At 42.1% G+C, this 16,855-nt stretch overlaps 1 protein-coding gene across 3 annotated transcripts in view; it reads right to left on the bottom strand.

Moving 5' to 3' along the window:
• The window catches only part of TP53BP2 (tumor protein p53 binding protein 2), a 58,148-nt gene extending 41,753 nt beyond the window's left edge, over window positions 1-16,395 (bottom strand). Inside the window, exons 1-2 of one of the 3 annotated variants that reach the window (XM_075595522.1) lie at window positions 16,047-16,394; window positions 15,742-15,992 (exon numbers count right to left, since the gene is read on the bottom strand). In XM_075595522.1, coding sequence (XP_075451637.1) covers window positions 15,742-15,768 — 27 coding nt within the window. In that variant the 5' untranslated portion in view covers window positions 15,769-15,992; window positions 16,047-16,394. Of the gene's footprint in view, window positions 1-15,741 lie in introns of all 3 variants that reach the window. The other 2 variants (XM_075595523.1, XM_075595521.1) reach the window with 2 other exon arrangements.
• Between the last annotated feature and the right edge of the window lie 460 nt (window positions 16,396-16,855).

Raw genomic sequence — 16,855 nt, 5'->3', positions numbered from 1 at the left:
GGGTTAACTCATAGGAATTCAGAACACTTACAAAACAATTCTCCACAGCAACTCCTATTGTTTGTCCTTTTTATTCAAAATAAATGTAAATCACTTCTATTGCATATACATGTACATAAAGTTTCCCAATTGTGCATTCCACAGATAACTAATATAGTGATGTCACCACCTCACTGACTACATGAAACGGCACGTAGATAAAAAAAGAAGTACATTGTAGAGGGGGTTTGAGTACGTTACCACGACTAGAAAATGAATAGGAGTGGTTTATTATCACCCAATTACATCAAAAACACAGTACTGACAGAATGAAGTTGGTATATGTTCAAGGAGATTGTCTGATACGGAGTATCGACTGTGTGACGAAAACCAGGTTAGTTCCTCCAGGTAATGGTGTAATCAGTATGTGGCACGTTAACAAAGTGTCCGGTGAAACCATGGAATACTTGAAGCATGTTTTAGTCACAGGGCTGTTAAACAGATACTGTGCTCATCTTTCCCTGGTAACTGGTTTCTCCGGTTTGACGTTCACAAAACTGCTGTAACAGGATCCGTACTCAGCGTAATTTGTAAGAATCTTTATCCGGCTTCTAACAACCCTAAAAAAGGTTTCTCCACTAACAGACAGCAAGCTCCTTTCAATCGGGGCATCCATAAAAACCTGTCTGTTTCCTGTTGCTTATAACGCTACTTGTACAGCAGATCAGTCTTCCATCGCTCATACTGCACTCAGAAACCTGTTGGCAATTAAAGCAGCAGTTCAAGCAATATCCTACGTGTGTGTGTTTTTATACATCAGTTCAGCACTACGAGAAAATACTTGTACCATTTAAAAAAAAATTGTTAAAGACATTTTTAATGTTTCTAATGTAGGAGGCATTTCCAAAGTGACTGCCCCCTTATCCTTCTGATAGGCTCTGGCTCTTAAACCCTGCCCTCTCTCTAGCAGTGAACCAACTGTATCTAGTAACTATCCAGTCAATCATATTCCAGGGACTACATTGCCCACAATGCTGTGCAAGAACTGAATTAAAAAGCCCAGAGCAAGTGATTGATTACAGGAGAACAGATCGATCAGCAGCTTAGCTAATCACTTGTCAGTGTGCAGATTGTATTGATGCACATATTGAATGGGGGGGGGGGGGGGAATATAGGAAGAAAAAAAAATTTAAATAAAAAAAACAAACACAGCAGCTTGAACTGCAGCTTTAATGGTCTGGCACGCCAGGAACCACAGGAGTAACCGCAGTGCAGAAGCCACCTTCGCCCTGCAAAAAGCACCGCCTTGAACAGAAGGCCAATCATTTCTCTGCCTTGTTCCATTTATAGTAGATAATTTCCTAAACATATGTTACACTCTTTGTGGTATTTCTCTTGATCTTATTGCTGGTCAATCTTCTTATTTTTTAGAATATTTTGTATTGGGGGGGGGGGGAAGAAATTACATACCTTTTATAGCCACATTCTTGTACTTTATGTTTTTAACCATCACGGCCTGGATGGCCCTTTGTCGTCTCAAGCTTAACATGGCTAAGAGAGCTTCTTACACCCTCCCAAATCAAGCCCCATTGTTCCCTTCTTTAATAGTCAAAAACACTACTGTCCAGCCAGTTTTGCAAGTACAGTATGCCGTCTACGGGTTACATTCAACTCCTCCTTTAATTTTCCCCCCATATAAACATTGTGACTAAATCTAGAGTTTCTTCCTTTGAAATATTGCTACGATACGCCCCTTGCTGTGTTCCAGTACCACTAAAACACATATCCGTGCTCTCTCCCGTATGGATTAATGTTAAATAATTTTATCTGGCCTCCCACTGCTCTCCTTCACATTCCATTCACAATGCTGCTGCCCGAATCCTCCTCTAGACGCGCATCTGCTTCTGACCTAAAATCTCTGCTGGCTTCCTATTCATTTTCTGTATAAAACTAAAAAATGATCCTCCTTTCCTTTATGGCACTACACTCCTCTACACCTCCATATCGCTCAACTCTGATCCTGCATTACTCCCCAAATTGCCTCCTACGCTTAACCCAGGTATGTCTAACCATTGCACCCATTACCTCTACAGCCATCTCCAGTCAAACCATTCTCACTAATCCCTCTCTACCAAAAGGAACGCTCTTCCACTGAATATTAGTCAAGCACTGTCACTTTCTGCAGCTCATTAAATTAACTACACCGCAACAACTGACCCCAGATGCCCATGACCTCCCTTACTGCCTTTTACTCATACAGTATGTCTGTAAACTTCATATTTGCCCCATGCTGTCATTTACCAGTTGCGTTTATCCCCATTGCTACTACTTTACCTTGCATGGTCATTTTGTAAAGCGCGGTGTATACTGTTGGCGCCACATAAAAATAATGATACATGCACGAGATGAAGACGTTTTATGAATTGTTGGAAAGGCAGGCTAACAGGGTACAACACCGTCTCATACCATGTACGCCATCTTTACATATTAAAACACGCTCTACAGAGGAGAAAGTAAACTCTACTTCACTTTACTTCCCCTACTGGCGGAAGTGGATCTCCCAAAAGAATCGGCTCATCACAGAAACAGAACAATATGTATATTAACCATGCTGTACATATGACCGATTCATAATCATAATCTAACAATGCCATTGTAATGGTCAATTGCCACTCTAGATGAATGAAGACTTCCTACCAATGTATGAGCAGTAGGTTACAAACATCGGGCAGTGGTGCAAACCCCAGAAACAGCAGACAGGGGTTCTGGCCAAAATATCAGATTGAAAAAGATAAATAAACCAATGTGTGGTGATGGGGAGAGGCAATGGGGGAGGAAACCTAGTGTGTGACCCGCAGTAATTCAAACACTATCACTATGTAAAATGTTACTATAAATGACAAGATTAATCGAGGACAACACCTATTCGCAATGCAGTGGGGCCGCTGCTCCGTGCTGGAGAAGAGATCGGATCCATTTTAATGAATGGGACTCAAATGTTCTTGGCCACAGAGAAACGGCTTCACTGCATAATGAATAAAAGGTCTAAGAGAGAATTCACTTTTTCAACAGTTTTATTTATTTTTGCAATTTATTAAAAAAAATTAAAAAAATCGCTGTAGTCTTCTCAATTAAAAAAAAACGACCCCAATATTTAACCTGGGTGTAACCCCTCCTCATGCCGTTCCTTGCAGACCCCCTCTGGCAGTGGAAGGGTTAATATGCGGACAACAGCCTTTGCGTTCGGGCTCTGTACAAGATCAGCGTATATGCCAAGGAACATATTAAAAAAAAAAAAAGGGAGGGAAAATGGAAGTGATGCAAACTAGGCCGGGTGCAGAAGGAAGCACTTGAAAATAATGATGATTGTTGATACGGCTCTAAAAACCATGACAGCCCTTTTCCTTTTCATTGTACTGCACAGAAAACACATTGTGTCAAACGGAGGTCCTGTCCCAGGAGATACCGTTTATATGGCAACGCGAACGTTGCCTGGCAGTTACATTTGTTTTGTTTTGTGTGTGTATCAAAAAAAAAACGGCCAAATAAAAAGCACAGCTGTTGGGAAGGTTGTTATGTTCAATTGCGGAAAGCCAGAGAAAGCCAGAAACGCCAACATTCACAAAACGAAGATTTAAAGTGACTATACAATGCCAAACCGTACGTCTTATTCACGGCCCCAGCGTTTCCGTCCCAGCTGGGGCCGTCGCCAGGGCTGGCCAACCCCTAGCAACGGTCCCACCTGGGATCGAAACGCGTTGGAGGAATATGTTCAATAAAGAAACCTTTTCTTCAGCTCCACAAGTGCCCGCTGCTGCCTTCCTACCATTGAGTTTATTTTGGAAGTACACGGTTTAAGAAGTAGTCGCCAATTAAAACATTTTTTTTTTTTACTTTTGTTCAACAGAAAGATGCATGTTTTTATGTGCTAATCTTATCTGGTGCTTGTTCCTCAATTTGTATGTTTGGTTGATGATTGCTTTATACAAAAACAAAGAAGAAAGTGTGGATTCACATGTCTATCTTAAGCTTACCATACAAGAGATACGTTAATGATTGTAGAAAATGATTGTAGCGTTGTTACCATGAAGACATTGGATGTGTAAAAAAAAAAAAAAAAAAAAAAAAAAACTTATTCTAGAAAAATGCCAGTCTACATTTAGGCAGCACGCCACTTTTAAGGGCTCATACCCAGTTGAAGTATTAACACTGCGCTGATTTGACCAAGTCATACTGCAGCGCAGGGAAGGCCATAGAAAGAAAAAAACATATTACATTGCATTTATATTTCTTAGGGGTTAAAAAGTGCAGAATGATTTGAAAGGAAGGCAATGTCTACAAGTTAAAAAAAAAAACTATGTATGCATGTATACAATAAGACGGCACTGTAGAAGGCATTTAATTTGCTCTCATTACATGTAGCAGAATCATGTCAGACAATATTCTAGGTGTTCTACTAGTTCCATATGAAGGCAGCATCCCATCACTGCATAAAATGCAGTTTAAATTAACAGAGAATGCGCATCTAAGGGGTCAAAATACCCCAAGTAACTCAACAGCCATCCCAAACGTACTACCACGCCTTCCAATCACTGCTCTGGAGTGAGGACTCTGCCATCAGATAAAGGATAGGTCAAAGAGCACAAGATAAGCATAGTAGGGACAGGCACTGAGGTTATACAGGGCACGGAGGAATGTTCCTTTATGGAACTGGAGAATTGTTTCCAGAAAACACTAAATACTTTCATCTCCATGGTTTAGTAAACAGAACATCCAGTACTAGTAAGAGCAAACTAGCAAGCATACCATTTCATGCACAGTTCCATCTTGCATTGTACCTACAGAAATAATTCAGGCACCAACCTGTTCCAGACCCACTTCCAGCAACTCAGATTGCACCTTTAACCTAAATCACATACTTCCCTGGCAAAGCCACACATCATCATTTCAGGGACACACAAATGATGCCTTATCTTTCCTGAGGCCAATTAGCATCACTGCTGCCAGACGAGCCTGCAAGGAACTTCTTTGCAATGTGTTATAGGTCCTTCTGGCAGCAAAGTGGTTAAATCTGAAACCTTTCGCAGTATTCCAACGCAACAAGGAAAAATCCTTTGACTGCCACTCCACTTCCTCCAATATCCAAGTACATTTTGTATGCTCTGTGTGTCTCGATGCACGCTCTAGAATGAGGGTTCCAGACCTACACTGGAAAAGTTAAACCTTGAACTAAACAGTATAAATACTTGTGGTCAATGATTGGCATTGCTGACTGCACATCCAATATATACATTACTAGGTACAGGTATAGCCACTCTTATGATTTCGGTACCGCAATCGTACACGGTTCTGGTACCGTGATGTTTGCGATAAGAAAAACAGAAAGGATTGACACTGCTTGGGGTTCCCTGCTTCTGAATGGGATCCCCGCAGTGAACAGAGAGGAGGTATGGTGGTTCCACATACCTGGTCTACTCTACATGCTGTCTTCACCCGCTTGCACTCACACTCTCCCTGTTCCAGCACTGTCCAACCCCAACATTATGTAGATGACCGAATATGGGTCTCTACATCATGAGAGGGAATGCTATAGGACCCAATTTGGTCATCTACAGCATCAAGGGGGTTGGACAGTATTACATCCTGTACAACCTCTTTGATGACCAAATATGGTCCTATAGTATTCCCGCTCATGATGTAGAGACCCATATTCGGTCATGTCCTGTACATCATGAGGGGGTTGGACAGTGCCGGCAACATCAGGCGGGTGAAGACAGCGCATGCAGCAGAGGAGATCGGGTAAGGGGGTAATTGTACAAGCGGAGGATTAACTTCACAGGGTGGAACCATTGAGAAACATGAACCCCCACAGCGTTAATCCTCACAGGCTGCAATCAACACTGTCCGCAGTGGACTTCTGCTTGTTTGTCTGCAGTGCCGGGGACAGTAAGAAAGGCCGCATCAGTAGGACAAGCGGCTGCTATAGAATCATGTGAGGCATTGAGTTTGAGTATATAAAAAGGAGTGAGCAGATAAGGCACAGAAAGATTTTTCTTCAAGGATGCACTGCAGCAGGGAGAACAAACCCTTGGTTTCCTTAAATGAATTTAACGATGCAGAAAGCAAAGCTTTTGCAGCTGCTTTTGTCTCTGGAAACATTACAATTAAAATTAGCATTTCTTAGAGGACTCTGAATGACGGAGTGTTTTGTCAATCAAGTGTGTCCCTTGCCCTTAGCCCACCCTACCCGTATCAGAGATGCGAGAACGATAAGGGGGGCGGGAGGGGTGTTGTTGTTGTGTGGCACAGCAAGAACAACAACTGAAAAGCGGCAGCCAGAGGAAATCAAACCCTTCCTAAATCCCAGCTCATCATATTTCCAAACCAACTCCAAAACAGTATTTCAAAATACATACATGGTCAGATTATAGTGGAAAAAAAAGGAAGGTATCTATAGCCCATAAAATGTAACCCAACTGCCAACAGTACACTGTGGTCCGAGGAGGGATTACCCCTTTCACAGTATAGTTACGGTTAGAGATGTGTGAACTGTTTGTCGGTGGAGAGTGGTGCGGGGGGAAAAAAAAAACCCCTGGCAAAGTTCACAGAAAAAATGGACAGGCAGGCCACTGTTGTCATGCGACTTTTTCCCTAAACCTGGCAAAAAGTTGCCATTATCGCTGAATTTGGGGGGGGGGGGCAACACAAGGGTGAAAGTCCAAACTTTTCTTTAAAAATATATTCTATATATAAAAACAGCCAAATACATCTAGTTGAGAACATTTCAGATTATATTCCACTATTGTGCAAACAGTGTGAGAACATTGCTATTCTTCACCTCTAATAACAGCAACACACATCAACCTACCAAAAATAGAAGCGGCGTGTTCTAGATACAGTTTCCTGGAAGCAATGCACACTGATATGGAAACCAAGAGAATGATGAATTGCATTTGTAATTAAAATGAAGGAACACCTTGTACTGAAAAAAGAACAGTGTAGCAATGATTAAACCCTTGGGACCTAGCACTTCCGTATTAAAAGCAATGTTATTACTTTCCTCCACTCATTGCTTTAGGTTCTGAAAAAGCATCCTTACATATTCCCACAGGCCCTTCCTAAATGTCCAGTGGGAGCAGGTCCCCCTGAATCCCCCCTGCTGCCTGGGATAGAATCAGATGAAGCTTTAATTACAATCTCAGATCACTGCTATCACCTGGGAGACAGAGACAATAAACAGTGAAGGTAAGACATGCAATGGATTCTGGGTAAGAAAACCACCATGGCATGTCATGGAGACTGTGGCAACTCGTAAAAGAAAAAACTATAAGCCAGTAACATTTGTGATTTTTTTCTTAGAAATGGTAGTTTGCCCCAAAACTGATTTGGGGTGACACCTTTTAACATCATAGGATAAGATCTTGACCATTACCTTTAAAGCTATCCATGGACTGCCCCCCCCACCACACCCCTTCAGAACTGCTTAATCAGTAACACCCCAACCGGGCTCTCAAACCTACCATCGCCCCTCAACTGATTGAGCCTCGGTTTAAGGCCAATAAAGTTGGTGGGAGAGCTTGTTCAAGAACTAGCCCAAGAATAAGCTCCCTGCTGCTTTGAGAAATCAGGGCGTTTTACTTCCATTCAAAAAGGATTAAAAACCTTCCTTTTTAACCAAAACATGGCAAACAGACCCTAATACCCCGGCAGCCAGCTTTCCTGCTCCCTGCACTTTGATGTTCTTCCTCATCGCTCCCCTATATGGTTTTTTTTCGGTGGGTCCCAGATGTAAGTTTGGGATGGGTGTCCTCCCTAGGTTCCCCAACATGGTAAATAAATAGCTGCCGTAAGGACTGGCAAGGCATTGCAATATGGCAAAGAACATGCAGCACTTAATATCTCGTTTTTCAGCCACAGGCTGGAGATCCACAACAATAAAAAAACATTTTAGCAAAAATGCTGTGAATTTCTGGAATCCGGATCCTTTTATGCACTGTAAAAACCAAAGTGAGAATGGGTCGTGGCAAACAACCGTGTCACAAAAAGCATCTTATACAATGGTTGCATAATAACTTCCAGATCAAATATTTGTTCCATAAAATACACGGATAAAGATGACCAACCTCGTTTTTAGCAAATATTAGCTAATAGATTACACCCTGGATCAGGTTTACCAAATATTTTAATGTGTGTTTTCAAAGGGTCTCTTAAAATGCCAATACCATTTCAAGTAACTATTTTTGGCATGGTACCACTCAAAGTCAGGGGAATTGTGCGGTGTTAAAAAGATCCACGCAACAAAAAGGGGTAACTCTCTCCTTCAGCCTTTTCTTAACTTTATAGAAGCCATATATTGTGCACGATGGATCTCCGTTACAATACACACTAGATCAGGGGTGGCCAACTCCTGTCCTCAAGGTCCACCAACAGGTCAGGTTTCCTGGATATACCTGCTTCAGCACAGGTGGCTCAATCAACCTGTGCTGAAGCAGGGATATCCTGAAAGCCTAATCTGTTGGTGCCCTTGAGGACAGGAGTTGGCCACCGCTGTACTAATTGAAATGAAAGTGTGCCTAGATGAATGAAACGTGAAGAATTGTGTTAAAGCAGCAGTACAAGCTGCTGTTTAAAAAAAATTCAATATGTGCATCAATAGTCTGCGCTTCTAGTGCCGGCGATCGCAACGTCGCGGCAAAAAAAATGCATTACCGCCATCGAGCGCGCTTATAGTAAGCGAAGTGCGACGGTTTGGTCGCGATCGCTGGAAGTCATCTCTATTTGATTTTTCCAGCGACCGTAGCATCGCCAGCACTAGAAGTGTATCCTAACAATCTACATACAATGATAAGTAATTAGCTAAAGTGCCGATAGATGAAGATTCGGCTCGGGGGTTCACTAAATCCTTGTCAGTGCAGCAGAAGAGGACCAAAGACGCAAAGTTCTGTGGGGAAGATCATGTGACCAGGCAGTCACTAGATACAATTGGTGCACTGCTAGAGAGAGGATAGGGCTCAAACAGGGGTGTGCCAGAGCCTGTTTCAGAAGAGGACGGGGATGTGGCTTTGTAAATGGTTGTTATGGAAACACAAATGCTTGTTACATAATACATTAAAAAATGTTTTTATTTTTTAAATGCTACAAGTATTCTCATACTACAGAACTGATTTTTTTTTTTTTTTTTTTTTAACACATGTAGGATATTGCTTGAATTGCAGCTTTAACTTATAGCAAAGAAATGCTCTTGCTTTACAGGCCATTCACATACAAATGGAAAACACCTTTCAAGAGCTAATCACTCGTCAACATTGTTCTCAATATCCTGTCACAGAGGAATATTAATGGGTCCGTGTATAAAGCACTGGACTGTTCTCCTCCCGTACAGCAAATTCACACAACAGTTTTAAGGAGTGGTCCCACTTGGGAACAAAGCAAACTAATGGCCATGGCATGTGAAATCTCTGCAGATGACGGGTGCCCTACATACCAACTAGAATTAGTTAAACATTTTATATTCCCATGGCAACCACATGTTTTGGAGCGTTTCCATGATCTTTATCCAATTCCTTTTATGATACGAGTGTTGAATGTAAAATGACCACATTAAGTAGCATTTGTTGTTTTGTGTTCGCAAAGTAATTATATGGCCACTTTTAGCTAAGCAAATAAGGGAGCAACAATAAGGAACAGATAAACATGAATTTCAGGACAGCCAGTGAAAAGAAAACATTCATTTTATACTAGAACAACAAAATGTAAGGCCGACAGTCTTTTCTAAAGAAGTCAAATACATTGCTTATTTGTTGCGCCCGCTGCAAGGGACTGATATTAGCACCCTTTACAGTTTCCAATCTGCACTACAAAGGGTCTTATTCTGTTTCTGCCAAAGCCACCATATGAAACTTTCATCGGCTGAAAATCCCCATTGGAATGAATCTGGGACGTGAAAAGTGAGTAAGGCCAGGTCCATAGTGCCTTCGCCCGTTCGGCCGTGACGTCACCCACTTGAAGCAGGTGCGTTTTTTGGCCAAGGTACGCGTGCCGTCCGTTGGCATGTCAATTGGGCAAACCACTCAAGTGACCTGTCTGTCGCGCTGAGAAATCAGTTTAACTGATCACGCAACGCGCGCCCACTCCTGCTTCCACGCGGACGCGCCCACACGTCACATGGACGCGAACACTGCCTTAAGGCAGTCTATTCGCTCAGCGCTTTCGGACGCCTCCACATGGTCTGCACTAACAAGGCCCCAGCCTAAGTGAGTGATAGATCGATATCTGCTTTGGCATGTATAGAATTACACCCTAAGAAAAAGTAGTGAATTACATTTTTCATCAGGTACCAATATTGTATTTTTTTTGGAACTCTATTCTTTATAGTAACATGGGCAAGATTATTGTATCTACTTCAACTAAATAACTAGGAAAGCAAACCGTTACTAAACCGGTAAGCACCAAAAATCCTGTGGCTACAACAGTTATGAATGGCACAGATCTGCGCTAAACGTCATTTTAAAGAGTACTAATGATAAAATAACTTCTTTGCCAGCAGCAGCAGCGATATTGATTACTAGTGCCACCAGTAATTGTTACAAAGTACTAAAGACCATTTATTAACTGGCAAGTACAAAATCACATTATTAAAACAAATATACAGATCATTTTGGTTAAAGGAAATGCGTCTGAGAGTGCTGATCAAAGCAGGACCCGTCACACGCTTTCTTCAGGCTCAAGCGCGTGTACTGAAAACTCGTCAGTCCATAAACATCTCTACAGACACTTATTATAGTTTTTATATGCTGACTGCCCTTGGCATCACAACTTCAGAAAGTGACACTATAACCAGCAGTAGAAAAGCTCACACACACTACCATGGCTATCGTGATCTTAACAGCTGATTGAAATACTAATTCAGGAAACTTTGGAAAAAATTGTTGCAGGTTGCGATAACTTTTAATGGACCAACCTGGCAGATCTTTGAAGAAATAGTGGTGCTAATCTGTAGAAGAAACGTGCAAGGTCTCAATAGCTGATGACAAATAAGATCTCTGAAGAATCATCATGCTGGTCCATTAAAAAACAGGTACACTTTTTCAGGACCAATACAGTTATAAGAACTATTACAGATTCCCCAAAGCCACATATGTTCAGGGTAAATTATGGATACTGTATTACTTTGGCGGTGACCCTTATCATGGGACCAATATGAGAACTCATTAACAAGCTTTATGTATAAGAGCTTTCAGGACATCCTTTTTTTTTTCTTAAATAGGTGGCTCTTGGCAGTTTTTCTAGTGATGGATCTAATTTTAGAACAGTAAATAAACTAATTAATCAATACAACGATTACTAACCTCTTAACTGTTACAGCTATCTGGAGAATACATCCCTTTATATTCAAGAGAAATGTGCTGGGCCAGAGAGGCAGCATCATTAAAAATCCTCACTACTACCCTTAGAGCAGCTATAATATGTCAATGGCTTCAAATAAGTCAGGGTTGTCAATAGCGCATATGACCTGTGAAGGCTGCCGTGATGCCCCCTGAAGGGAATGGGCCTTGAGCAGAAGATGGAATTACACACCAGCCTCTACAAAGTATCGCTCACTGGTTAGAAATGCAGTTTGACAAAAAAGGAATTTCCTTACATGAAAGAGAAACCCTTCAAGAGAGGGTGTATGGGTAACATTGCAGTCCGACAATTCTATTTTATGAAACTTACTGATACAGACCTAAGGGGAATTTTAGATACAATTGGAATTTGAAGGAATGTCCATTTTATTGAATTGTAAGGAGAAGAATCCTCACAGAATACGATATCAGAACAGGCCTGACCACTCGCTCTCCAAGGCCTTACTTCAAAGAAAGTCTATTGTTAAAGTGAAAAAGTGACGCCTATTAAATGCAGTTCAGCACTTTTTTGATGGAAAATATTTCCCCTTTGTTCTGCTTAGAAACTAAGAGCACATTTAAAATAAAATAAGCAAATGGGGGATGCATTTGCTCTGTTGTGTATCTGAAATGACCAAGTTCTCTTGTTTCTAATTGCAAATAAAAAATGCCACGTGTGAGCACATTCACGTCAGACAGGTCTGCAACGCGGCTTTTCACCACTATCTCCTAGCATACAGTGCTTCCACTGCAGCTAGGGATCCTGGGAAATGACATGCAAAGGCGTACACACTGTCACCTTCTGCTTCAAATCAATTTTGGCATGGACCCCTATAAGCTTATGCACAACCTGGGCTAAAGTGCATAGCCAGTAAACCTGCTCACAGACAGCTATTTCGACCTGTTAGTTCTCAGTGTCAGGTTGGTTATACTGGCTTTGTGAATGAATGCCTTAATATTTCTAAAATTTCTAGTGGTAATGCCGGAGTTTACTATATAAAAGGGATGCATACCAAATATAAAAGACACAACCTTCATTGACATTAAGCAGGTCCATTGGAAAGGTAAAAAAAAAAAAAAAAAAAGGGGGATGCAAATACAATTACGTACCAAATTTTCATCAATGACAAAACAACATACAATCATAGAAGACTCGAAACACTTCTATTTCATTGGGTTGCATTACATATCCACAGGCATTCTGTCACTTTCTCAGATCAGAACTTCATATACTTGAGGGGAGCCTCGATACACATGTATGCGGATGACACAATCTTATACGCACACAGTCCCAACCTCTCTGACCTTGGAGACGTACTTCAATCTGACTTTTTGAGACATGAAAATTGGATTTCCCAAAACAAACTGGTTCTAAGCACTGACAAGAATGTAACAATGGTATTTGGGACCAAGGCTAAATTCCTAAAGCTTCCAATGAAGGAGCTACAGATCAGAACCAAACTGGCAGTGTTTATAGTACTGGCTACGGCGGCGTTGCCCAGAAAGTAATTGAAAGTACTGGCTACAGTGGCACATGAGCAGATGAGGGTGAACCGCTCACGGCCACGCATTCGCAACACCCCCGGTCACCCTCTTGTCTCCTGCACCAGAGTGCAGGAAACGCTATAAGGACGGCGATGGCTGACGTCACGCGGTCGCCATAGCCCTTACTATAAAAACGCAGCCTAATACTAACCTAGCCACTATTTCTAGTTTCAAATATTTGGGCATATGGTTTGACTACCATTTAACATTTGGGTTGCAAATTGATAGTCTGATATCCAAAAACCTAAGACAAACTAGGTGTAATTTATAGGAACAAATCATCCGTAGGTCTGCTGGTCAGAAAGCGCATCGCACAGAAAATGCTGATGCCAATTATAGACTATGGGGACATAGTATATGGCACGGCACCCCGAACTCACCTGGGCAAACTTGATACCCTCTACAACTCAATATGTGCATGCGATGTCTTGTGTACAATGCATACCCTGTTCACTTATGTAACTGCATTTGTAACCATGTATTATTTGTCATTTTAACTCTATACCCAGGACATACTTGAAAACGAGAGGTAACCGTCAATGTATTACTTCCTGGTAAAACATTTTATTAATAAATAAATATGCAGCTTTGTCCTCCAATGCAACTACAACACACAACACTGCGAAATGCTCAAAGAACTAGATTGGTCATCACTTGAGTCTAGGTGCAAAGTTCATCTTAACTGTCTTGCCTTCAAATACTTTCTGGGCAAGCTACCCAGCTACCTGAACAAGCTCCTCACCCCTACCACTTGCAGCACTTATCATCTGAGATCTGACTCCAAAAGACTGTTCATGGTCCCAAGGTTTAAAGTATCTGGCCGCTCCACAGCTTATCGTGCACCCCACAACTGGAACAGTCAACCGGAGACTCACTTGCGCCACCAGTCTAAGTTCCTTCAAAACTAAACCTCTCGCATTTTAAATCTGGTCTGTAACTGTTATATACGCCTATAATACATATTATCTTTAACTGTGCACGCAATGTCTTGTATATAATGTACTATATAACACTTTTCACGTAATGCAACTATGTATTTGTAACCATGTATTTGTCATTATAACTCTGCGCCCAGGACACACTTGAAAACGACAGATAACGCTCAATGTATTACTTCCTGGTAAAACATTATATAAATAAAAACTGAACACTAATCTCAAAGTGATTCTTTCCAGAGCTGCTGTTGACCAGACCATGTCAATGACCACACGGTCATCTGATAACACCAGGTTCAAAACAAACAAGTGCTTAGATTATGTTCTGTTTTCACTGCAAACGAAGATTTAAAAAAAAAAAAAAAAAAAAGTGATGGGACTTCAAAAAAAAAAAGTTAGTGTTCATTTTTCAACTATAAAAGGTAGAAACTATTCTATATGCTATGGTTATCAAGATTTTATTTTTTTGGTAGGTCTCGAGGAATTTGGTAAAGTGATTGAGGGGTGGTGGAGATTCCGCAAAGAACTTTGGCTGCCTGGGGCTGTCCGCGCTGACCGGTATCTGAACACGTTAGAGAGCAGTACTGCGTACATATGACCTGGATGTGGGAGAACTGCTTACCAAGGCAAACTCAAACAGTCTTACTCATAAAATGACTATTATCAATCTTACATGAACCTGCTGCCAACATGCCAGCTACAGATATCCTATTGGTGCAGATTACAGTTACACCATCCATATTTTTAACTGGTATTACCCAATAGTGCCCAGACTCCAGCAATCTATATACAACAATGCTTATGTTTCAACGAAAACATCAGTGGTCCTGCTACACAGACATTCCTGTTTAATCTACATGTACATCTGTTGTATTGATCTAGTTGAGGTTGATTGAATAACATTGGGTAGTCGAATTTGGCTCCCAAGAGGCAACTTGCTGCCAATCTCTTTAAATTACCTCCTCCACTGGGTGAAAAAATTAGTCACTCACAATACGACCTACAGCATTGCATAGGATTATTAATACTATTTCAGCTACTCATAGTATTACCATGTAGTTTCTTTTTCTTACACTACATAAATTTAGCACTTAGACATGTAACAATCGTAAAATAGTTATAGCAAACTGGATTATTTTGGGTTGCCTAAAGTTGGTTCAAGCAATGTCGAACTCAAACCAGATCTTGAAACCCGTTTGAGCGCCCGTCATCGTAAAGGTTTCAGGTAGACTTGTTTCTATGCAGACACTGCAGGGACAGTGGGGATCAGGTAACAGGATGTCTCAGGTGACGCTCACCCTGCACACACCCCTCCTGTGCAAGCACTACAGATGTAATGGATCTCAACACTGGCATACCGCTTTCTGTAACCAGATCCCATTACCTTCAGTACAACAAAAAATAAGTGTGATGGACAAGGACGGGGAAGTAACTGGAATATTTACGGGTTTGCTAAAATCACTAGAATTTGACAGGTTTTGGGGGTAATTTACCAATAGTCATAAAAACGATAGGGTTAAGTAGAAATCAATCATGGTTGAATCACCCCCGTTTTATTTATTTAGTTAAAAAAAAAAAGAAAAAAAGTGATATCCCTTGAAATGTCACTTTGATTGCACCCTTGGATATACAACAGCTTTCATCATGAACCACACGCCCCTTCTGCCTCCACCAAAACAGTATCACATACATTAAAAAAATATATATATATATATATATAAAAAAATATACACACATATATACACACATACATATACATATATACATATACACACACACACACATATATACATATACACAAACACACATATATACATATATACATACATACACACACAGTGACAGGTAGTTTAAGTGTTTGAGAGTGGTGAATAAACACCGATAAGAGGGACACTCACCGGCATCATCTTGGGTCCGTACCTCATTTAAGCAGAGGATGGCAGTGCCAGGAGGGGGGTGATGTTGGGGGGGGTGGGTGATGTTGGGGGGGGGGGGGGGGGAGCAGGTTGCTCGGGCCTGGGAGTCTCTCTGCGGCCCCTCCTGCTTATAACCGGCAGCCTGTCTCCTCTCTGTGTGTGAGCCTCAGTCCCTCTCCCTGTGTGTGTGTGTGTGTCTGGTTACCTCTCTCTCCCTGTGTGTGTCTGGTTACCTCTCTCTCCCTGTGTGTCTGATTACCTCTCTCTCCCTGTGTGTGTCTGGTTACCTCTCTGTGAGTCACACGGTGACAGCCTCCCCGCTGGCTGTGTGCTCACTAACCTGTTGCTCTCACACTCTTCCTATCGGGGGCTCCAGCACATCTAGACTCCCCTCCTCCTCCTGTATTACATTAAGCAGCGCCCCTAGTCTGCCCCCCTGCCGTCTCTCAGCTCCTTCCCCCCACTGCTGCCCCCCGCCTCTCCGTTTCTTCCTCTCTCCCGGGATCTCCGGCTTTGTCTGGACTGTGGCGGGGAGGGGAGGAGCCGGGGACCGGAGGAGCCGGGAAGGGGAGGAGCCGGGGAGGGGTGAAGAGGCCGATACTGAGCCGCCCGAACGTCCTGCTCCTCTCACCAACGGCAGCACGTTAACGTCACTGACCACGCCCCTCCGCCTAGGCCCGTGACATCACTGGCCGCCCTGTGTGTCACGTGACCCCGCCCCCCCTGTGTATATTTTAAGGGAGTGATTAATTATAGGGCCAGTTAACCCCCTGAGTGCCAGGGGTCTGCAACTTATTGCCATCCTCTGCCCCCTGAAAATACCAAATAAAAGGGGCAGTGCCGGGTAACCATGTTATTATATGGGTGTAACAATAAAGTGAGAGCACTCAGCCATGTAACACTTCCTATTGCCATTTTTAGCAATGGATATCAGCAACATACTTTTATTTTTCCCTATATACACCAAACGGCGCATAGAGCTCACAGGCGAGGTGAGCCCCTGTCCTACAGAGCTTACAATCTAGTTTGGGGATCTCAGCCATATTGCAACAAAGGGACTTGCCCAAGGTAACAAGTAGATTTGAACCTGTGTGGT

The sequence above is a fragment of the Ascaphus truei genome, chromosome 4 (genome assembly GCF_040206685.1).
Source record: "Ascaphus truei isolate aAscTru1 chromosome 4, aAscTru1.hap1, whole genome shotgun sequence".
Taxonomy (NCBI): domain Eukaryota; kingdom Metazoa; phylum Chordata; class Amphibia; order Anura; family Ascaphidae; genus Ascaphus; species Ascaphus truei.
Note: the sequence above shows the minus strand (reverse complement) of the source record. Positions and strands in the feature narration are given on the sequence as shown.